This window comes from Leiobunum rupestre, chromosome 7 (assembly GCF_980474605.1).
Source record: "Leiobunum rupestre chromosome 7, qqLeiRupe1.1.hap1, whole genome shotgun sequence".
Lineage (NCBI taxonomy): Eukaryota > Metazoa > Arthropoda > Arachnida > Opiliones > Sclerosomatidae > Leiobunum > Leiobunum rupestre.
In genome coordinates, this window is record NC_143390.1 from 5,324,650 (window position 1) to 5,350,344 (window position 25,695).

The 25,695-nt window shown below is 37.5% G+C and overlaps 1 protein-coding gene across 1 annotated transcript in view; it reads left to right on the top strand.

Annotated features, from left to right (window-relative positions):
• The first annotated feature begins 202 nt into the window (after positions 1–202).
• The window catches only part of LOC149933963 (eukaryotic translation initiation factor 2-alpha kinase 3-like), a 69,331-nt gene continuing 43,838 nt past the window's right edge, over positions 203–25,695 (top strand). Inside the window, exons 1-5 of the mRNA XM_090153010.1 lie at positions 203–543; positions 2,520–2,655; positions 3,801–3,998; positions 17,573–17,703; positions 23,060–23,276. Coding sequence (XP_090009136.1) covers positions 350–543; positions 2,520–2,655; positions 3,801–3,998; positions 17,573–17,703; positions 23,060–23,276 — 876 coding nt within the window. The 5' untranslated portion in view covers positions 203–349. The remainder of the gene's footprint in view (positions 544–2,519; positions 2,656–3,800; positions 3,999–17,572; positions 17,704–23,059; positions 23,277–25,695) is intronic.

Consider the following 25,695-nt stretch of genomic DNA (forward strand, 5'->3'; position numbering starts at 1 on the left):
CTACTATTGTGGCTGTGCAATCTTGTACTAATTATTGTGTACCGTTATAATAACCTTGTGGTGTTTACGGACACTGGCCTACACCTTCATTGTTTTTTCATGTAATAAATTTGTTTGAGCTCTTATTGGTCCAGGTGTTCTATTACGTAATCCATATAAGCAGACGATTTTTATTCGCGTTAAATTCTGTTAAGCCTTGTTTTTGGTTTTTGTACTTTGCTGCAAACGTTGCAGTGTGTTCCAATTTCCAAACATGTTTAAAGAATTACGATATTTAATTTGATTTTTTTAAGTGAAGGTGTTTTTCTTAAATAAAAACAAATGTTGAACAACTGAAATAATTCTACTTATGGCAAAACTGGGTTTTGTAGGACTAGGCCTGGTTACTTCAGGTATATGTTTTGCCGTGTTATCTTTTTATTCTATCATTCCTCTTGGGTATTGTGCCAAGAAAGACTTGCATTTGAAGGAATTACCAGATTGCACTGTCAGGTCTTCTATACCAGGCGAGAAAAGTTCATCAGACTTCAAGGAAACCACTAAGTAATATGCCAGCATTTTTCTTACAAAGCTTTTAGTTAAAATTCAAAACGGGCTCATTTACATTGTTATACAACAATTAGTTTCAGTGTGTGTTAAGTGCATTCATTTTGTTAGTTGAGTTTCATTTCATTAATTTTAGAGAGACATAAAGGTGATGTCATAGCCAAAACTTTAATAGTATACACATGTATTTTGGGGTTGGCACATTCCTTGTTTAAAAATTGTGTGTGACTATTTATAATAATAATAATAATAATCAGCTAGGCTAATACCCAAGGCACCACCTTAGGCCAAGTCATCATGCGACTTTTGAAGCCCTTAATTCAGGTGGCCGGGTTACAATGCGTAGGAGGGTGGTGGCAAGCCCTGCATGCCACGAGATCGAGCCAACAGCTCCCTACACTAACTATTACCGTTAACCTATACAAGTTTTTATGGAAGGGGAAACCGAAGAACTCGGGGGAAAACCCCTTTAACCAGTGGGGAGAGAACTTGCAAATTCAAAGCAGAATGTTCAATAACTGTCATGGTCTAAATAATTACCGATAGGTGTGTAGTGACCTAGAATATGCATTATTCCCAAGATAGGGGCTTGTATAGTTATATCATATTACACTTCAAAGCCAATTATTGTTGGCCAGTCATACACATGATAACATATATTAAAGGGGCTCCAAAGTTCGGTGGCAAAAAAAAAGAAAATTGAGCATGCTTTTCCTTCCCCCCAACCCCTCACTTGGCCTTGGCAGAGGCGGGCAGAGTTAACAGTAAATTTCGCACTTTACTGACTTAACTCACATTTTGCCACCAAACTTTCGAGCCCCTTTAATCCTAATGACTTACTCTAAAATCCACTAGAAATGAGTGGTTGTTTCACTTACGGTGTGACTTCAAACTGTAATTTTCCGAGATATTTTGAAAGTGCATGTTTGTATTTTTTCTATGAGAACAACCGACTTACTTAAATACTCTTTACCACTACGCAATTTCTTTCAGTTTGGGGGTACTCTTCCAAAATTACATTGCCAAAACTTTTAAAAATAACAATACAGTCTATAATGTTTTTACTTTTGTACCACCAAATATGCTCCTACCATTGGCACTGTACAAGGAAAACAGTTTGAAATTTTTGGTTAACAAAAGATCATGGATAATTCGTTGTTTACACCAAGCTTAGACACTGCCACCCTAAGAATGTTATTTAATTCAATTATTCAGCCTCTGTATGACTATGGAGACATACTTTATGCCTCCGCTAAAACTACCAAATTAAATTAACTACAAAATCAGTTAAATGCAATTTGCTAAACAATACTTAGCCGCTCTTGGATATCATCAACCACAGAAGCACTTCACACATTGTCAATTTCAAAGCTTGAAGCAAAGTGTGATCTGCATTTAGCATTATTAATGCACACAGTCTTCTATGGCTGCGCTCCTGATTATATTCTAGAACTCTTCTGTATGGCAACTACTATTCACAATCATAGTACAAGAAGCAGCCAAAGAAACTTCTTTGTTGAAACACTAAACTCTAATCTGTGGAATAGCTCACTGAAATGTAGAGGAATTAAACTATGGAACAGTCTTTCAAATGAAATTCGAGACATAAAGGACGCCTGACTCTTCAAAAGTACTTTACGCAATGCTATCACAAATTAATTTATTTGTACCTTATTTATTGTCACTTTAAAATATGTAATTATTGTTCTCAATTTTTATACATTTTACTTCAAGTAATACTGGGACCCCCTTGGAAATCAGCTTTGCTGAAGGTGAAATCCCGGTCTGATGTAATAATTCTCAGACAGTCGAAAAGGCTTAATTATTATTATTATTATTATTATTATTATTGATTTTAACCTAGAAATATTATGCTTCTATCACAATTTTTATACTTATTTCTCCCCCTACTGAATTAAAGTTCATATTGCAACAGATGATGACTAAAAAATTTGTTTCTTAATTTACTTAAGCTATAAGGAACTATTACTTGTCAGCACTTTGGATGGACAAGTGTCTGCGCTTGACCCTTATGATGGAGGAAAAATTGTTTGGAGCCATGGAACTGGATCTGATTCTATGGTATCATCTAGCATTACCCAGCTAGAGGTAATACTTGGTTTTAAACAAAAACATTTCTTTACATCCCTATTCACAAACTGATAAATTTGCTTAGCATTCTCCTTAATGTAATGTTGAAAAGGCTTACCTCATAAAGTAAACTTTTTAATCATGGTGATGAAATAAATAGTAAACGCTTCAGTGACAGATAGAGGTAGGTATAGGTTTTTGTATCATAGGGTAGAAAAGGTGCCCGTATTTTCACACTTCGAATGTCTAACACACCATTGCTAATGAATATGCGCTACAGAAATTTTCCATTAAAATTTTATCAAAACGTTAAAAATGTTCTTTTTGCCATTTTAGTGGTTTTTACTTAAATAAATCGAAGAGTTGAAAATTTACAAATCTACTTGAACCCTGTGCTAGTGCTCTGCTCACCTTGTTCAAGCTTTGGTTCTGATATCGAGGTTTAAATACTAAGTTGTTTTTAAAAATCCTGTTATGTGCTATCTAATCTTTATCAATTTTCAAATAAATATTATATTTCACCTGTTTTTGTGTCACTTCAGTTTGCTCAATAAAACGTGTCATGATAACTCTAGAGACTGTCATAGTAGCGCTCCTATTTCTTCATAAATATTAGAGTTGAATTTGATACATGAAAGCCACTCATGTGTATTACTAGGAAACTATATATGTACAATGAACCTCAGGTCAAAGTGTGCAGCTGGATGTAGCAATCCACTTCCCATCTCTCAATGCTCATTTGCCCCCATGCTGCCAAAGTGGATTGAGAAATGTAAGGTTTAATTGATTGGCGGGCTGCTGTCATTACAAAATGGCGCAGCAGAAAGAAAGTGAAGGACACTCGGAAAATAGACCTATCTGAAAATGAATTTAAGAAAATTGGGAAAATTTTCCAGTTTTGCGTAAAATTGCATATTTAGATTGTTAAAAAAAAAAGAGCAAAGGTGGGTTGTGAACTTCGATTCGAGACCAGGCTTTTATGTCAGCTAGGAATCAATTCTAGCATGATACAAGCAGAATATACACTGTAAGCCACGCCCATTTCTATGATAATCGTTAGGGCCACCATAGTCATATCAGGTGTATACATTTTTAGTTTCCTGGTATTACTTATTTGATGTTTGAATTGAGAAGAAAATTCATTATATTATTTTACTTTTAAGATGAGTAATAATGGACAGCAAATGAGACTGATTCCATCTCTCGATGGAAACCTCTATAAATTCAATGGAAAATCATTGGAGCCGATTCCGGTTTCAGTTGATTCTCTTTTGAAAAGTTCTTTTCGGTTGGGAGACGATGTTGTTATCACTGGGAGTAAAGACAGTCTCAGTTATGGAATTGATCTCCAGTCTGGCAAGGTAAAATGTTTCAGACTCTTGAATTCACTATGTTACAAGTTTCAAATTTTAATTTATTATAATTCATTTTTCTTTAACACTTTCATAGAAACTATAATTTTATACCAACCGGGTTCCCAGTGATCTTATAATTATTATACTGTTCCCATAATTCTGTAGTGGTCCTGTTGAATCCTAATCTACTTCCTTTTATTGTATTTGTTAAAATCGAAGTTAGATACACCAGTTTGAATTGGACATTTTCTCAAAACATAACCCTCTTTATCTTTAGTATTGAGACCAACATGCCTCCAGCTAGAGTTATTAAATTACCGTAATTTAGGAAATCAGTAAATTACGCGGTAATTTTTACCACGTAAATTTACCTTGTTAAATTACCGTAATTTGTTTTTTTGTTTTAAGTTTTTTCTTACGATTAAAACAAGGAATACAAAGAAGAAACGCTTTTATTGGGTAGTATACATTTTATAAATTACCACAATAGTTTATAAATGCCCAAATTCATTTTGAGATGCATTATCAGTATCATCATATTCCTCAGGGTACCCACTATCGTTTTCATCCTCGTCAGATTCATCGATAGTTAATTGAACCGGTATAAACAGGGCTAGACATAAGTATTCTTCCTATTAAACATATCAAACTATTCTAACACGGCGTTCGACTCCTAGGAAATTCGCAACCAAAAAGAATCTAGGTGGCGCAGCGGTGCCTAGCTCTTCGAGTTAGTGCGTTACGCTGTTTACGCCTATGATCTAGTGTTTGCTGGAGTGAAATAACATTATTAAACGATGCAGAAATACACTAAAACACGAATAACGTTAGGTTTTGAGTTTTGTAATCTTGTGCGACGTATTTTAGGTACATTTTAGCCAGAAAGATTGAGAAACAGTGAAACACGAATATGATGGTAAATTACCAGGGTAATTACCATTTTCGTAATTTACCTGAGAAAATTGTAAATTACTTTTACCAGGGTAATTTATTGTGTAATTTACTGTGTAAATTACCAGGGTAAATTACCGATTCGTATCTCTAGCTTTAGCCCTTAGTTTAGACTGTTAACCATTTTTTTTAATTTCTTTCCCACCTTCATGTAATAGCCTTTTCTCTTATGTAGGGGAAATTCAGCTTATTGATTACAATAAACATTCAACTTTCATTTGAACAAAGTAATTATTTTAATAGTAGTATAAAACATTAGCTGTATGCTATCGCACTGAACAGGAGAGTGAGTGACAAGGTAGTAAGACAAAAAAAACCATTGTAATGAACACTCTTCACGATAGAGATATTTCACTACTATTTTATCATTATTAATGCTGGACGCTTCAGTTTAGGTTAACAAAGGTATTTTATATCAACTCACAGTTCTTCCTTTAAGCAATCCTTTCATCTACCTCCGACGGGACATCTAGCTCTCTCCCCCGTCTCTTACAGGGGCTCTCTTTATATATGGTTGTGACTATACTTTCGCCACCAGGGGATTTACTCTTTCCAACGGGCGCCCTCTATCGAGTCCCTTACACCATGCGTGCCAAAACAAGTTGGCCAAGCCCCAAATAGTTCATGATGTCATATTTATGACAAAGCGTAGTAAAACATAAAGCTAGTTTTTCTCCTCCTTCTTCACTCCTCCTCTTTGACATAATAAAACAAACTATTTGCACTTCCAAATGCAACATTAATTGAAACTTCTTAAGATTGGTATTATTTACAAATTTAGTAAAAAGATCAACATTTTCACATGACTGCACATATTCCAAATTAAAAATTTCTCTGTCTAAGTTCCCCAAATAAATCTATAGCGTAAATCAATATGCTTGGAGCGTTGATTTTCTATATTATTCTTTGATAACGCTATTGCCGAATGATTATCACACAGAACGAGAGGCTGGCCAAATGTAACTCCGATCGATTCTACTTCCCCCAAGATTGGTTGAAGCCATAAAAATTCCTTTATAGCTTCCGTTAGTGCTACATATTCCGCTTCAGCCGTTGACAAGGCCACAGATTTTTGTTTCACGGACCTCCCGGATATTGTCGATTTCCTCAAGTACACTAGAATCTTTATCTCTTGCCCAATCACTGTCTGTATAAATTTGTAGTCTTGGACCATTGTCATGAATGTACGTTGAACCTAATTTCGATGTAGACAAAACGTATCGCGCCAGCTGGCATAGTAGAATCCAATGTTTCATACCAGGATTACTGGTGAATTGTGATAGAGCAAAAGTCGGGAAAAGTATGTCGGGACGAGTACGTTGGGCTACGAACATGAGGCAGCCAATCAATTCTCTGTACGGAGTATCTTCCATTTGCTTCTTATCCTCTATTGTCTCCGGGCAGTCATTCTTTGTTAAGGAAGTGTTCGGTGGCATAGGTAAACTGACTGGTGCATCACAATGTATATCAAATTTCTGGCTTATCAACATTATATCATTTGTTTGGTGCATTTTCAAAGTACCATCTGTTTTAAAGTCAAATGTTACTCCCAATAGTTTTCGTATGGGACCAAGGTTTTTTAACTTGTATTTGGTTGATAAAAGCTTGAACGCATCATTAACAAGATTTTCACTCCGTGCCAATACGACCAAATCATCTACATAGACCAGTACGACAGTTTTGAATGGGATGAAATATACGCAATTTGTACCTAGTAATTTGGAGAAACTCAGCTCCCGGAACGCACTATCAAGCTCCAAAAACCATTGCCTCCCACTCTGGGGTAATCCGTAGAGCGATTTTTGTAACTTGAGGCAATACTGATCTGGGTTATCTTTGAAATGCCCTGGGATTTGCTTCATTAATGCAGGCTTGTCCAGCGATTCATACAAATATGCATTCATGACGTCCATATGACTGTAAGCCCAGCCAAGACATACGACGAATATGGATATAAACAAACGGACAAGCGAAAAATTGATGACTGGTGAGAATGCTTCTTCATAGTCTATTCCCTGTATTTGTCCATATCCCTGCGCCACTATACATGCCTTGTAACGAAGAGTTTTTCCTGTGTGATCTTTCTTTAATGCGTAAACCCAACGACAGCCAATGATCTTTTCATGTGGTGGTTTTAAAACGACTGTTGCTACTCTTCGTTCTTCTAAAGTCGCCATTTTGCAATCCATGGCCTGTTTCCACTCAAGATATTGGGGTGAATTGACTGCCTCTGCGAAACTGGTTGGAATTACCACTTCGGTACAGTAAGTAGACGGCTCTGTATTGGGATCAACCCTTTTCCTCGGAAACGTGAATAAATCCATATCATAAATGAGGTCTTTCTCACTAAGGTACCGAGCAACTTCAGGCTTGGATCTCAGTTTAACGCCATTTGGATAATAATAATAAATGTCTTCTTGACCGGCTGTCTTTCCACTTTGCCGAATACGGATCTCACGCTGCCACCCATTCGGTAACCCCACAGCCGGATATGGTCCTTTGATATAATTCTTTGCGGTCGTCTATTGTCACTGTTGTAATTGCTCTGCTCTAGCCTCATTAAGATTGGTTAAAACTAGCTTATCTTCCGGTTGAGATTCTTCTGGATGATCGGACTCATTCGCCAATACAGTTTGTACCTGCTCTTGGTCAGTTCCTAAAGGAATACAATTATCATCATTAGGCCAGGATATGCTAACATATGAACCTGCCAATCTTTCAACGCCAAGTCGATCTTCATCAAAAGTAACGTGCTTTGATTCGACCACTTCATGGTCTACTGGGAACCATATTCGATATCCCATTGTACACAATGCATAGCCAACAAGAATGCCAGGCTTGGCTCTTCTCTCTAGTTTACTCTTACGACGTTGGGACGGGACATGTACAAATGCTTTGCAACCAATTTGCCTCAAGAATTTGCCGCTTATTTTTCGGCCCAGCCAGACTTCTAACGGGACTTGCTTTCCCAACTTAGAATGCCTTGATCTATTCTTCTATGCTGCAGCAGTATAGAGCAATTCCCCCCATAGCCCATGCGGTAATTGTGAGTCTTCCACCAGACAGCGCACAGTGTTCATCAAAGTTCTGTTTACACGCTCGGCCACATCATTCATCTGGGGCGAATAAACATGGTTCTTTCGTGCTTTATTCTGGCGTCCTTACAGTATTGAGTAAAGTGGTCAGCCAGGTATTCCAAACCATTATCCGTTCGGAGGACCTTTATCGTTTCTTCCATTTGATTCTCAACCTCTGCCTTATAAGTCTTGAAAATTTCAAAGGCTTCGCTTTTCTTCTTCATAACGTACACCTTCAAATAACGACTCAATAAATGTTATGTAATAGCCAGCTCCTCCTAAAGTTTTAATAGGCGAGGGCCACCATACATCGGAATGTATTAACTCCAAAACATCTTTACTGCGGATTTCTTTCAACGTCGGATGCGTACTTCGTGTGCAGGCATCACACACTGCAAAATCTCCCGTTTCAATCTCCAAACCATCCAACATATTATACCTCACCATATATTTAATATCTTCTATGTTTAAATGTCCAAGGCGCTTGTGCCATATTTCAATACTGTTGGTCTCCTTGGTGTTCACCACCTGACTCTCAATCGTATCGTCTTGTAACCGATGTATCTTCCCCAGTTACATCCTAGTTCGATTGTTCCCTAACCACTTTAGTGCGTTAGAGTGGGAGAGCATTACAATTTAAAAAAGCACCAAAGAAGTTCCAATCATTATTTATTTGAGGCGATTTAGGTAGTTGTAGCAATATCAATGATCAAAACATTAGAAAGTAACATTTCTTCAATTAAGTACAATAATAATTTAAGATGAAAGAGTAAAAAAACACAAAACATCATACCGTAGTTACCATTGTGCAGCAGACATAGCATAGCACTAATATAAAGTAATATTTACTAACTTCCTCCGTAAAAGTGAAGAATGGCGTGGTTATGACAAGTCAAAAAACACTAACTCTTTCTAACATATAATAATTTAACCTAACATTACAAAATACACTATATTTACAACTAAATAATAATATCTAATAAGAACTACCTAATCAACCTACTCCAACAGCATCATCACTATCAATCTCCCTCAATCCTAGCTAACCTCCCTTTATATACAGCCACTATGGGCATACAGCCAAAAGGAGTAAAAAAGATAATTTAACGACGTCATGAGAGACGTGCTCTAAGTGACGTCTACCTAAAACATGCTGTCCATGACGTCACTAACGTCGACTGCTAAAGTTTAGTTAACTAAGCTCGGTTCAATTTAAGCCTATGCCAATAAGTAATAATTAGGAACATTAAAAGAATAATAGATAAATAAGAATGTGTATAAAGAGATGGTTCTGGTCTCATAGGATATAGGAATGTCAAGCTGTCAATGGTAAGGAACAATAAGAACCTTCCCATTTGCTTAGGCCTAGGCTGATGGAAACTAGGGTGAAACTCCTGGCGGCTACAGTCTGCTCCATCAATTTGTTCCTGTTGTAGAGCTTGACCCTTTACTATGTAAAAATTTTCAGTAGTTAAAAGGTGCTTGGAATCCCAATGTCCCATCAGGATACATTATCGTAAAACAAGAATCCTCCATTCTGGATTTAAATCCTGCTTGATCTATTATTCGGCCTGAGATTAAATTCCTGTCTATACCTGGAGCATGCATCACATTTCGTAGCTGAAAAACATTGTCATCCAATTTAATCCAAATGTCCCCTCTGCCAACAATTTTTGAAATTCCATCACCAACAACTGCTTCCAAATTAGCTGGGACGTAAGTATGAAACATCTCACAATGACTACAGAAATGGTGTGTAGCTCCGGAGTCGACCACCCATTCATCTGGTCGCGCTATTCCCGATACTAGCGCTGCTACTGTTAATACAGCAGGTTTCCCCTTCTTGTCTTTTGACTTTTCTTCTTTCTTCTCCTTTTTACAATCCACTGCACGATGACCCCAAGTCTGGCAATTATGGCACTTACGGCACTTACCATGGAACTGCTTATACTTGGGGTGTGAGCCATTTCTACTCTTCTTCACCTGCGCAGCCAATACCTTGGCGGTTTGATTAGATGACGGTTCAGTACTATTCTGACGTCCATACTCCGCAATCAGCGGATTCTTTATAACTGAAGTTACGAAGCTGCTATCATCTGAGTCATATATTATAGAGACAAGACCTTGATATGACTCTAGCAAAGTTCCAATAAGAAGGTACGATACCATTTTATCATCAACAATCGCTCCTACAGCTTCCAACTGCCTTTTGGCCCGAAATACTCTTCCAATAAAAGCTGTCATGTTCTCTCCATCTTGATATTCGATAGTATAGAATTGTCTTTATAATTGACCAATTCTAGCTCTGGATATAGGTTTGAATGCTTTCTTCAATTTTTTCCATATGTCTATTGCCGTACTCTCGCCTTCAATAAGTGTCCACAAATCTTCCGAGACACCGAGTGCTATGACTGAATAAGCCTTGGACATTTTGTCTTCATAGGCCCGCTTCACAATATCTGTTGCAGATAGGGCTGGTGCTTTTTCTTCTTCAATAACTATTTTCCACAGGCAATCTCTCCGCAATAACATTTGCATTTGATAACTCCAGACACGATATTAATCAAAGTGAATATGAATCACCAGTATCGTAGCGTGCATTTATTCCACCCGAGGCCAACCCTAAATTCGCCAGCCGCTTTCTTTGCAACTACATGTCGGCAAAAAATCGGTCAAAATTCTGTGATACTCTGTTGATCCGTTAATTGCCCAAACGATTTAAGTCATTTAAAAATTAAAATTTTATTCCGCGTGTTTTTTTGCAACGCGAACTCTTTAATGCAATGATCAATATTAATTTGTACCTCTTGTTCTAAGCCGGCCGGGGCCATGACCCCTATTGCCCTATTTGATAAAAAAAACATGGTCTTTTTGCCATATGGACTTATGTAATAATGACGTCATTCTGAATCGTTTTTTTATGGGCGGCCATCTTTGTTTTTGCCGCCATGAATATTACTCACTAATCTCTCAACTGTCATTGGCAATGCATGTATACAATTTCTTTAACGTTTTAATCCTTAACAAATAAATTATTATCAAGTTTAATGTTGATACCGTCGTTGTTATTAAATACCTCCTTCAATTGGCATCTCTGCTGGGGACGACGTTTGTGAAGGCGGTAAAGGACAACAGACCAAGGCTTAAAACAGTTTGTCAACATTGATATAAATGGCGACAATGGGAACCAACCTAATGATAGGGCAAGTGGAAAAACTACATTCCCATAACTACAGGACATGGAGTTTCGATATGCAGATGATATTAAGGAGTCATGGTTTATGGGAGATAGTCGCCAACACAGAAACTCCTCCAGCCCAAACAGCATCAGCTGAGGTGAAACAGTTGTATATCAACCGAGAGTCAAGGGCTTATTCAACAATAGCCCTGGGACTATCAGAAGATTTGAGGAGTTTGATCGAGGGTCAAACAACAGCTGATGGGATTTGGACAGCGTTGAAGACCGCATTTGAACCACAATCGAGAGCACGTATCGGTATGTTAAGAAAACAGTTTTATAACCTTGAATATCAAGAAGGGGAAAGCATGCCTGTTTTCATTGGCCGAGTTTACTATGCTCGACGACAACTGGATGAAGCTGGGCAGGCGGTAACTGATACCGATGTTGCGTATCAATTAATAGGATCATTACCGGAGACTTATCAAAGTTTGGTGTCAGTCATATATAATGCTCCAGATACCGATTTCACTCCTGGTATTATTAAGGATCAACTTATCGCTGAATATGGGCGACAACAGTTAAAAGAGGTAGCGCCTGAACCAAAGTCAAAGGCTTTTGCAACACAAGTAAAGAAGACCTCTAATTCTCTAAAAAGTCGTTTCCAAGGACGATGTAATTACTGCAACGTATGGGGTCATCGAGCGGCTGACTGTCGTAATAAAGAGGTGGATAACAAAGAGAACAATAAGAAGGAGAATGAGAAAAACAAGGGGCATACAGGAGCATTCATAGCTTCAGCACTGGTTATGAATACCACCCGTTCAGATGAGTGGACACTTGACACTGCTGCAACACATCACTTTTGCTATCGTAAGGAGTGGTTCTGTACATATACAGCGGTTGAATTGGAGGCCTACGTAGCAGAAGGCAAGTCAGATGTGGTTGGTCGCGGTGACATATGGCTCTATATCGGAAAGAACATTTTTCAGCTCCGAGACGTAATGCATGCTCCAAGAATGAACAGAAACCTCATATCTGGGCGATTAATCGATCAAGCAGGCTATAGGTCGGTTATAGAACATTCTAGCTACACAACATTTTTCCCAAATGGCGATTTTGGGTTTATGGCATCATTATCTGAAGATAATTTTTACTCACTCAAGGCTGAAGTGCTTGATGATGCACCCAACAATGGTCATGGTGACGATCACTATGTGAATAAAACAAGTCTTTATCCCGGGCAATTGAAAGGAATCGAACTGTGGCACAAGCGTTTATGTCACATAAACGAAGAAGATTTAAAATTTATGGCGTCAAGAAACATGTTGGAAGGACTAGAATTCCCACGTGGGAATCTAACAGATTGTACTGCCTGCCGAATGGCGAAGAGCACTAGAAGTACACATCCATCGAATCCGAATATCAGGAGTAATGAAATTTTAGAACTAGTACATTCTGATGTGTGGGGTCCAATTTCTATCCCCTCATTAGGGGGGGCGAAATATTATGTCACATTTATAGATGACAAGAGCCGGTATATGAAAGTTTATTTTATGAAACGGAAGAATGAAGCTTTTGCTTGTTTTAAAGAATATAAAGCATTGGTGGAAAATCAGACTGGACAAAAGATCAAAATATTACGAACGGACAATGGGATGGAGTATCTAGCTAATGATCTAACCAAATATTGTAGAGAAGGAGGACTGAAACATGAACGTACCAATACCTACTCACCACAAATGAATGGGGTGGCAGAGCGGGTTAACCACACCATTCTGGATACGGTTAGAGCCATTATGGAGGATGCACATTTGCCGTACAATCTATGGGCTGAGTTGGTCAGCGCTGCAGTTCATGTGAAAAATCGGTCAAGACATTCAAAGCTGGCAGATAAAGTTCCGTTGGAAATCTGGCGTAATAAAAAGCCAAGTGGACGATTTTTCCGGCGTATCGGATGTCAAGTATTCACACATATACCGGGACCAAAGCGACAACATAAATTGCAGATGAGGGTGAGGAAAGGAGTCCTTGTTGGCTATGCAGTCAATACGATGGGGTATCGGGTATGGTACCCAGAAGACGGGACGGTCATGGAATCAAAGCATGTCACATTTATAGAAGAGAAAGATGGTTATGTTAACCCTGAAGTTGACTATGAACAAGAACGCATTACTTTCTGGGCCATCCAAAATGAAGATACGGGAACAATGCTTAGCACAAGTACACCTACATCAGAGCAAGAAGAAACTGAAGATGGGATTGAATCCGATCTTGAAGAGCAGAGTGAAGACGAAGAATCGGAAATCGTCCAAACAGTGGTTGCCCCGCGGGTAAGAAGAGAAGGATGTATACCTGTTATTGGATTACCAAATGGATGGCTTAAACAGGTCAAAATAAGGCAAACGGGGGCTACAGCTGGTCGACGTGATGTTTACTACTATGATCCAGAAGATATCAAATTAAGGTCGATGAAAGATGTTATAAGATACATGAGGGAAAACCAATTGAATTGTGATTTGAGTTGTTTTGAATTCACGACCACGAGCAATAAACCTGAAAACTCGGCAGACGTCATTGCCGCATGTTGTACAGAGGTTAAAATCCCATTGAATTATCAAGAAGCCATTACGTCACCACAACACATGGAATGGACGAAAGCTATGGACCTAGAGATGAACGTTCTGGAAGAAAGACAAGTGGCTACGTTAACGCTGAAACCACCGGGAAAGATTATTGGCTGCAGATGGGTGTATGCGTTAAAAAGAAATCATGAAGGTGATATAGTCCGATACAAAGCCAGAATAGTAGCTCAAGGCTACGGGCAGGTGGAAGGCATAGACTATGAGGATGCGTTTTCCCCTGTGGTTAATTTTTCACTGATAAGATTATTTGTATCATTATTTGTCATTTGTTTGGGATGGGTCCATACGCATATGGACGTCACGAATGCTTATTTGTACGGAACACTTGACAAAAAGGTCCTGATGAAACAAATCCCGGGCTATGAGAAGGCAGATCAAGACAAATACTGTCTAAGTATACAAAAATCACTGTACGGGTTACCACAAAGTGGAAGACAGTGGTTCCTTGAGTTGGACAAAAGTTTTAGAGAACTGGGTTTCTCTAAGGTTATCGGCACGAACTGTATATATCATAAATCGTTTAACATAATAATACTTGTTTACGTTGATGACCTGGTGGTTTTGGCGAGAAATCAAGCTTTGGCTCAAGAAGCTTTTCAAACCATATCTACAAAATATACATTGAAATTGTTGGGTCCAATTCGAAACCTATTGGGTGTGGTTTTTGATTTTAGACAAGACGGAACCCTGAAGATGCATCAAATGACATATGTAAACAAGATTAGTCAGAAGTTCGGTTTTCGCGACAAAAATCCAGTTAGCCTGCCCATGATAAAAGACATAATTTTAACAAAACAGGATTGTCCGGTAACAGAGGAAGATCGAGAACTAATGAAGGATATCCCATATCGACAAGCAATTGGCAGTTTATTATTTCTGGCCCAACGTACCCGTCCAGACATCCTATATGCTGTTATCATGTTATCGCAGTATAACAGTAATCCCGGTCAGAAGCACTGGTTTTATTTGCAACAGTTGCTGCATTACATCAAATTATGGACTGTTATATCAAAAAGTCAATAATCCCCAACTTGTGATCTACAGTGACAGTGACTGGGCGGCAAATAGAGACACAAGATGTTCCCATAGCGGGTATATAGTTTATCTTGGATCCTCACCTATAACATGGCGCTCAGTGAAACAAAAATCAGTTGCGTGCTCAACCGCAGAAGCCGAGTACGTTGCATTGACAGAAGCTATAAAGGAACTGTTGTGGTTATATCCAATAATGAATGACTTAAAATTGTTTAATGTTCGCTTTAATAAGCCGTTGATCTTATGTGATAATCAATCAGCCATTGCTTTAACTAGAAATAATGTCGAAAACCAGCGTACCAAACACATTGATATAAAATTCCGTTTTGTCTGGGAGCATATTGATCGGGGTAATTTTGAATTGAAATATGTTAATACTGCGGATAATATTGCAGATATTTTTACTAAACCTTTAAACAAAACTAGTTTTCACAAGTTTCGTTCATTGTTAAAAATTGAAGTTTAATTTTATTTAAAATGACTGATATAAGTGGGGTGGCGGAGTGGTTAGCACTTTCGTCTCGCAGCAAGAGGAGCCGGGTTCGATCCCAGCTTGTGGCACTGGGTGAAAACTCGGAACAACTCCTTCTGCGTTGAGTTTGCAAGTTCTCTCCCCACTGGTTTAAGGGGTTTTCCCCCGAGTTCTTCGGTTTCCCCTTCCTTAAAAACTTGTGTAGGTTAACGGTAATAGTTAGTGTAGGGAGCTGTTGGCTCGATCTCGTGGCATGCAGGGCTTGCCACCACCCTCCTACGCATTGTAACCCGGCCACCTGAATTAAGGGCTTCAAAAGTCGCATGATGACTTAGGCCTAAGGTGGTGCCTTGGGTATTAGCCTAGCTGATTATTATTATTATTATTAGTACCCTAACTATGCCAAAAAAGGGGGAGTGATAAAAAAAACATGGTCTTTTTGCCATATGGACTTATGTAATAATGACGTCATTCTGAATCGTCTTTTTATGGGCGGCCATCTTTGTTTTTGCCGCCATGAATATTACTCACTAATCTCTCAACTGTCATTGGCAATGCATGTATACAATTTCTTTAACGATTTTAATCCTTAACAAATAAATTATTATCAAGTTTAATGTTGATACCGTCGTTGTTATTAAATACCTCCTTCACTATTTCCACCCCACGCTACGCCACTGCGAACCACTGGTGGACTAAAATTTGGTATAACAAGACGTCAAATTATAAAAAGTCCATCAAAAAAGAGGACAAGAAAGCTAAACCCTAACAAATTTTGGAAACATTAAAAAACTATGAGAAATACTCGGGCCGATAGGTCTGCAAGCAAAAATCAAAAGTACGAAACTCGGATCACATAGGCCTTCAAGTGAAAAACTAAAAAAAAATACTTAAAATGCCAGAAAATCCAACAGTAGACCGGTTTCGCCCTAGTTGGGGCTCATCAGTGCTGTGTATCTGGTGATCGACTTACGAACCGATCTTGAAGTTAGGCCTAACATTAAACATATTTCAAAACACGCGCCGAAGCAACAGATAGTTGAAAGGGGCGGTGTAGATGAGAATATATGATAGTAAAAGTTAATACGAACCACCGATGGACTGATATTTATTTAATATTTGGCTTATCTTCAAGATCGGGGTGTAAGTCGCTCTCAAGATACCTACACAGTACTGATGAGCCCCAACTAGTGATCACTGTGTGCAACCCCTAAATATTATCCAATCTCCTCGAAATTTGGCGTATATATCTTTTACATCACTGAGACTTGGGGCGTAAGCAAAGTCATAAGAAAATCACATCTTTGGAAAAATCCTCCTTGGAAAACCAACTTACGACTTGTAGAAGAAAACATAGTTCCAAACCAAGCGCCCCCCTACATGACCACTTGCGTTACCCTTTAAATCTAGACCATGTCCCCCGCGGATTGTTTAAACGTAGTCATTTTGTGGGGGATTAATGGCAATTAGTAAATAATCTAGACATCTTTAAATGAAATATAATTAAGTTTAATGAAGACCAAAAGTTAGAATGTCAAAATACACATCTCTCTCAAAAGAACATGACACAACAAGTAAAGTTTTAGTTTTGGTTTGCAGACGAAATCTAACAAGGCCATTTTCATGTTGAACTTCCAGTTCACATAATTTTCATCATTTAACTTATTAAATGAAAAAGATGTTCCTATAGTTATATTCTGTTTATCCATCTTTTGTAAATATTGTAAATAATTCTTTCTTCAATCTAGTTCTATTGTCTGGTTCTATTATACACTCAGCTAAGCCTAGGTCCCTACACTAATTGCCAATTCAAACTAAACATTCTAATTACTTTCTCTAAATGATCTAACCACGCTCTGCTACCAATTGTGGGGGATTAATGGCAATTAGTAAATAATCTAGACATCTTTAAATGAAATATAATTAAGTTTAATGAAGACCAAAAGTTAGAATGTCAAAATACACATCTCTCTCAAAAGAACATGACACAACAAGTAAAGTTTTAGTTTTGGTTTGCAGACGAAATATTGTCTGTTATGTTAAGCAGACAACATTAGTCTGCTAAAGTGTCTGCATTGACTTTGCAGACGACATTTACAATATCCTATACAAAGTACAGCAAAGGCCTTACACATTTTCCCTTAGTATAAATAATTACATTCTGTAGTAGTTAATTTATCAACCCAATCAAATTTGTTTTAATGATTTTTGAATTATTTTAGCTGAGGTATTCCTGCTCTGCTCAAGGTTGTCTAACTTATGATGGGTCATTGAATGAACATGAAGATATTCTTGTGTTAAGAAGATTAACTCAAACTGTAAGGGCTATTGCTCCAAGAACTGGAGAAGAAAGGTAAATATATGTTGTTTAATTTTCTCAGTAGCATTTAGAATTGGAAATAAATTAATTGTTTTTTATGTGAAGATCATTTTTTGTCCATAGCTGAACTATTTTGTAGGTTTTACAATTGGTCCTTTTTTTCATCTGTGCAATGATGCGAAACTAGCTTTTAGCAATTTAGGTAAACTAGCTTTCAGCAATTTAGGTTTGTACTTAGCTAAAATCACTATATTGGGTATGCCCATAATAGTTTTAATGACAATGTAACTGAAAAATGTCCTATATAAATAAGTTTCATCAAAATTTTCATAGATATTAGTCTAAATAACATTTCTGGATATTACTGAATCACGCTTAGACCAAAAATTAGAGACTAAGTATTTTCATGTCCACTGTTTAAAATGTATAAAATTAGACCAACACTACATCATGAATGACTTTGTGATACATTTTTGAGATAAGTATTAATTTGGCGATAGTGTTAATGTATATGTGTCTTGCTCATTTTCCAAAATGAAATTTGAAATAGAAAATTAATATAGAGTGGAAATCATATGGTGGAGCTATTACTCGGGGATGAGATGATTTATAAGTATTGATCTTTAAGGCCTTTAGGCCAATCAGTTTGACTTCTTTTTTTCAAAAGATTTTGGAGAAATTGGTAGACAACTATATTAGGGGGGAGGTTATTTCTCATATACCTCTCTTGATGGCTCAGTATGCCTACCAAAAAGGCAAATCTACTGAGACTGCCCTTCATGGCATAACTAACTGCATTGAAACGGCTATTAACTTTAAGGAAATAGCATTAGCAGTTTTCCTTGATGTAGAGGGCGCTTTTGATAAGGTGTCCAGCGCAGTCATCATGAAGGCTGCAAAGCGCTTTGGCATTAATGACACTGTGTCTTTGGATCAAAGCTATGCTGACGAATCGTGTGGTGGTATCCTCCCTGCTTGGTGAATCCCTTATGGTCACCACCAGCCGTGGTTGCCTGCAAGGTGGTGTCTGGTTGTGGATGAACTTTTGGTGAGGCTAAACAGGGATGGGTGCTACTGCTTCGGCTATGCTGACGATATCACCATCATCTTTACGGGAAAGTTCCCCAACAGCACTATTAGCGATTTAGTAAGAAGGGCTCTGGCATCAGTGGAAAACTGGTGCAGAGAAGTTGATCTTACGGTTAATCCTAATAAAACGGTTCTTGTTCCTTTTACTCGTAAAAGGTTGCAAAACTCTTTTAATGATATATCCTTATTTTGGACTATTTTGAGCGAAAGCACGGAGGTGAAGTTCCTTGGTGTTATTCTTGACAGCAAACTAACGTGGAAGCCTCACCTTGACTCTATAGTTAAGAAGGCTAAGATGTTACTTTGGAGAACCAGAAGTGCAGTTAGCAGGTCATGGGGACTTAGCCCATAAAGTGGTCTTCTGGCTGTACACCATGATCATCAGACCATTGCTCTTTTATGCTGCAGTGGTCTGGTGGCCTAGAGTCCGAATTAAGACTGTGCAGAGCGATCTGCACACCCTACAAAGGCTGGCTTGTGTCAGCATCACAGGAGCTATGAGAACAGCCCCAAGTGCTTCTCTAGAAATTCTCCTGAGCATTCTTCCTCTTCATCTTTTCATTGAGGAAGCTGCTGCTATGGGAGCCTATAGGCTCAACCAGAATGGTTGGTGGAAGGCGAATATTTGGAATAAGAGCCACACCAAGATCTACCGGGAAATTTCCAAGTCAGCTACCTGTCTACCTAATTGGTTCTGTTAGAAATATAATTCCTTATGTACTCCCTTACCAAAAAATAAGTGGTCTAGGAAATACTTGGGCTTCCGATTTAGATGACAGAAAATCAGTTACTGGATTTGTGTTAAGCATTGGAGAAAATCCAATTATATGGAGAAGTGTTAAACAGAGTATAGTAATGCGTTATCTTCTATGGAATCTGAGTACATAGCTCTTTCTGAAACTGCAAAAGAGACTTAGTATATCAACCGAATTTTGAAAGAAATTACACCACTACTGATGTTGTAGATTCCCATGCCAATAATAAACTGCGATAATGAATCTGCAATCACTTTTGCTGAAAACAGCATTGAGAACAATCGATCAAAACACATAGACCTAAGATATCATTTTGTGAGAGACTGTTTTGAAAAAAAAAATTATTTAAAATAGTATTCGAGAACTCTAATGATAACTTAGCTGACGTCTTTACCAAACTATTGCTTAAGAATAAGTTCACAGAGTTTTCAGGGTTGCCACACGTCAGGGAAATCAGGGAAAAGTCAGGGAATTTTAAGAATTTGTAAAGATTCAGGGAAATGTCAGGGAATTTAATTTTATCTGGGCACTTTTTGAAGGTAAATTAACTCGATGTATGACAAATTCCACGATTATCATTTATTTCCTTGAATGTTTGGCTAATTTTTTCAACATTGCAATAACCTTTTTACTGAAATATAAGTCCATCCAAATTTATTAACTTCTTATAAAAGTAAAATATAAACGAAAAATTTTGCCCTTAATAAGTCAGGGAAAATCTCTTAAAATGGTCAGGGAAAACAGGGAATAGTCAGGGAATTTTAATCTGAAAATTTTGTGGCAACCCTGGTTTTGTATAAAGTTAAAAGTTAATATTGATGTGTGAATTTGGGCATAAAGAGTTAAACCAAGTAAGGGGTTAATGTTAGCAATATAATTCCTTATGTACTGCGTTCATTCTCTATCGCGTCGTCTGCTAAAAGAAGATGAAACAACTTTTGATTTCAGTTATGATTACGTTTTTTGTGACGCTCTAGTGATGTGTCTTTTGTTAAAACTTTAACTTAGTGTTAGTGTATTTTTATGCTAAAAATATTTACATAAGTCTGTAAATACATTTGAAATATTAGACTATGAATAAATAAACTGTTTTGTGCATTAAGTCATTGTAATTGATCCAAGATAATCTACAGGTTCTGATATGATGGCTATGAAGTTACATTTTAGTAAGCCTTTTTATACCTATTTTCCAAGCCGTACAGAGAGGGCCAATCATAGTACCCTCGGGGCCAGATGAGAAATCATCTGGTTTACCGATGGGTCTAAGACCCACTCTGGCTCTGGTTAGGGGATGTATTGTCTTACTAGCAATCTCGGCTTCTTTGAAAGCCTTGGTGTTTATGCTAGTGTTTTTCAGGCGTAAATTGCCGCTATCTGCTTCTGTGTTGTCTTTTTTCTTAAAAAGAAGCTTCATGGCAAGGTTATCCAAATTTATTCGGATAGTCAAGCAGCCGTCAAGGCTCTCAACCAGTTTCAGGTCTCTTCAAAACTGGTTTATAGCTGTTTAAATCTCCTCTCAGAGCTAGGCACCAACAATAAAGTTCAGCTCTATTGGGTTCCTGGCCATCGGGGGTACTATGGTAGTGAGAAAGCCGATGTCTTAGCGAAGAAGGGGGCAGAGGCTGGGTTCTTTGGTCCTGAACCTGCCATTCCTATCCCCTCAAGCATAGTTCGCGGCCTTATCTCTAACTCCATGACTGACCGTCAACTCAAGCTTTGGCATGAGATGGATGGCCAAAGGCAGGCTAAAGAGCTTATCTTGGGCCCCTCTAGGCAGAGAGCTAAGGAGCTGCTCTCGCTTTCCAAATCTAATATCAGGATGGTCGTTGGCCTACTAATAGGTCACTGTCTCTTTAACAGACATCTTTACCTGATTGGAATCAGTGATGATCCAATCTGTAGGGCATGTCAGGCGGAGGAGGAAACCGCCTCTCATGTGCTTTGTAGGTGCGATTACTATGCGGCCCAAAGATTTGAGCATCTTGGTATGCATCTGCTGGAAACTTTTGATTTCTATAATATGCTGGCCAAGAGTATTCTCCGTTTTGTGTCGGATATTGGGCTTTTTAAGTCTTAAGGCTCGGGGTTGCACAATGGACCTCTGGTCAGTGCGCGAATGGGCACTAATAATAATAATAATAATAATAATAATAATAAGTATTGATCTTAGGCAATGCATTTCTTAAATTTTTTCATTGCTGTTTAGAGTTGTAAATGTGGTAAATTACATATTTACACATAGCGTAGTAGGAGCGAGTGCGCCTAATAGTCATCATTTTGAGGGGCAAAAAATTACACAAAAATAAAAAATTATTTCACATATTTTGCCTGGAATTCAAAATTGGGCGGTTTTCCTCTAAGGAACATAATCCTACAATGCTCCGATTAAAAAGTACCTTGACTCTGCAAAGGTACTTGATGCATAAACTTCTGGTACTAGTAATAATTTTATTCATTTCGGAATACACTAGTCAAAGTTGGTGCTTGCTAGAAAAACAAATTTGCTCTATCAATGCTGATTTTGGCGTGATGTCGCCCCTCTTCTCTGATACAAACATTGTAACAGTTTTGGTACCTACTTACCAGTTCTATTATCTTTTGGTACTGTACTTTTTCTTGGAATCCTAAAATAAAATTCTGGCTGGGAAATACTCTCTGGCTGGTTATTTTACCCCCCTCGCGATGAGTGCGGTGGTAAAGTGCATGGATACAATGAAAGGATAGTTTCACAACGCGAAGAAACAGTTGCTGACCAATAAGGGTCAAATTCAACTGGGGTTTCCCCCAAGAGGTTTCGCAATGTAACAACTCGAGAACGAAAAGAGGACACATTGGATTTTGGAGGAAAAGAAGAGGAGAGTTCTCTCTGTGCATGGGACGAGCGATGGTCTCCAGATTCTTTCTGCCTGAATAGTTGACTGGAAGATAGAAGATGCGCGACCGCGGAAAACTAGTTGAACTCGCGCCTCGTTATGCTTTTAAAACCAAGCACTAATTTACTCATTAATTGGCATTCCATCCAAGAGTGACATCATTCATCTTTTTCATCAGCTAGCACGCGCAAAATAAATAACTAAGTCGAACGTTTTCATTTGGGGTATGACCAGCCAGTTTTACGATTTCACCTTGTGCACATAAGTACCCAATTTCAATATGTATATCAATTATGATTTATTATCTAATATTGTTTTGTCTTGGAAATATGCCACATGTTAATTATTAATTTTTAATCCTACTAATCTAACAAATAAACCTATTCACCGCTTAACCTTAATCTGAGTTTTTATATTTATATAATACAATTTAATGATGACAGTATTTCCTATTATTACACATAAACCCTTAGAATTAACAGCATAGCTACACGTGACCCATAATCTAAACAGGAATGTGTCTCAACATTTCTACACCCTGTACATGGCCACTCCTCAATTTTGGTATTACAATTACCTTTCAAAAACTTAGCTTTAAAGCCTGTGTTATTCACATCACTTAAGTTTCGAAATTACTAACCAGTTGTTGTTTTAATATTTATTTTATTTTAGATGGAATTTCAGTGTTAGTGAACATCAAGCAACTTTTCTCGCTAAAATTGAAGCAGATTGCAGTGGTGGTAAATCTAATGCTGGATCCTCAAGCTTCAATGACAATTTATCTGGGAATGAAAATTTACCTCTTAACAAGCAAGTAAAAGTAATAGTTCCTGATGGGATTATAGCTCTGGTTAATGACGTTCAAAGTGATGTATTTTGGTCTCATAAGGTAATTGTTTTTCCAATACATCCTAAAATTTGGAAGTATTAAAGGGCAATGAAATTGCTATTGGACACCACCAACAAGATTTCCTTTCCCTTTAAATGTATCTGAATTTAGGTAATCGATAGTTAATTTTCTGTAGGCGGAAATTATTTGTTTATCCAAAGTAGGGCAGTAAAGGTTACTTCAGAGTGTAACCGAAATTATATAATATTATATATGATATAATATTTGTTGGGGTATTTTGTTCTATTAGTCAACTCAGTTTGAAGCGTCGAAGGAATTTATATAGCAGTTTCAGACCAATAACCTTTTTCTTAAATTGCTATTTATACTGGCGGCCCTGGCAAAATATCAACACATGTCCAATTTTTTTATTTAATTATTTTTGGGTTCTTTAGGCGATTATGACCTTTTCTGTGTTAAAATATTTTGTGGAAATAAAAATTTGCAGAGATATTAATTTTATAAAATTAACGTTTTTTCAGCCCGCTTCATTATTGTAGGTGAAGTAGGATACGCAATGGGCTTTAACAAAATAAATATGCAATAAAAGAAAAGCATTGTCCAATTTTTATTTGCGGAAATGTTTAAACTAGCTTAAATTAAATATTAGTTAAACTTTTTACAGGGTCAAGGAGCAGGCGAGTGCAAGGTAGCTGCTGCTTTCAATAATGCCATAAAACATTTCGCGCGACTGCGTAACATGACATAAAACGTTTCCTTCAACCGGAAGGAGGACGGGAACTTTTAGCGTGAGCCCAAAGTCCTATTCGATTTGTGTGGACTCCAGTTTCAGGGAATGGTTCAGGGAAAAGTGCCTAAAATTGGGATATACAAGAGCAGCGTAACTTTTCCCAGCAGTCAGTCTAAACTATTGACCCTGGGTTCACCCATGTTTCAATCAAAGGGATTAAAGTGGCAGCATCCCTTTTATTGACAGGGCCATAAAAAAACGCTTTTGTTTCCCTTGCTACTCCGCCGAATACCCATTGTCCTTCCACTCGTTATTCTATATGGTAAAACTAGCAACACTCCTGGCAACTGACACTTCTCTGCAAAATTTTCTTAAACTGCCTGCGTGCTCTCTGCAAATTTTGGTAAATGTTATTATTTGATTTGTTTATTTTCAATTATCCCGCCATTAATAACAAAGTTTAACAGCCAATGAGATGCGATGTGTATATCTATTATATTGCATCATCTTAGTGACGTCACATTATTTTTCCGGTGGTTAAATATTTAGGCTGTTAGTTTTTTTTTTTGGCTGCTGGCTCTCCCGCGGAATGTCACACTGTTCACGAGTGTTATAAATAATGTAGTTATGTTTTTATCTAAGTTATATTAAATCAGTTATTTTGTTTATTGAGCTATGATTGTTTTATTGACAAGATTAGTAACAGTAAAGCACCTACCTCCGAACACAAGACGAGTGTTAAAAATTATCGTGGAAAAATAAAAAATATGATCATAAACTAAGTGTTGGTGCCTGATGGCGCAGCACGTTCGCTACGCTCTGGTGCTGCTGCCACCCCAACCCCATTCTTGCTAATCATGATGGGCCGTCTAGCATTGCCACCTAGAGGACAGCTTACCAAGTAAAAATAGAAAATAATAATAATAAAGCTTTAATTGGATATTCCCATTCAGAAATTCTGTTTTACAAGGGAGTCCACACCACATCCACAATTAAATTAAAAACAAATAAAAAAAAAGAAAATTTACATTAAAATCCTACAACTATACACACCATACCTTACGGCTAGTCATTGATTTTTGATACAATTTCTCTACATTTAGATTTAAAAGTAGAGTAAGACATATTTGTTTTAAGCTCATTAGACAAATTGTTCCATACTTCCACGCCTATTATTTTTAGATTTTGATTACTAAATTTGTTACACTTAATAGACACTGCAAAGTTATTAATACTTCCTCGGGTGCTATAACCATGAAGATTACGCTCAAACATATTATTGATATATTCCCGGGCTTTTCCATGGTACGCACGGTACATCAAAAGTAACAAAGACAAAAAGTAATACTGTTTTAAAGTTAACCAATCTAGGTTGGTACGAGCCATAGTAGCTGAGGCACGCTTACCTCTTCTCAACAAGTATTTGGCACATTTATTATGAACAACCTGCAGACTATTTAACGTTGCATTTGAAGCATTCATATACAACGTGTTACTGTAGGTGAAAATTGAGAAAATTAGGGAGTCATACAATAGCTTGGCCGCAAACATGTCCAATGATCTAAAGAAAGGGTACAAAATCCATAATCTTCTATTAATTTTGGTTATCGTATAGTCAATATGTGGCTTCCAAGAGAGATTTTCATCAAAATATATCCCTAAATATTTATAGGACTCTACTCTCCTAATCCCAGTTTGTCCAAGCGTACTAATATTTGTAGTTAGTTG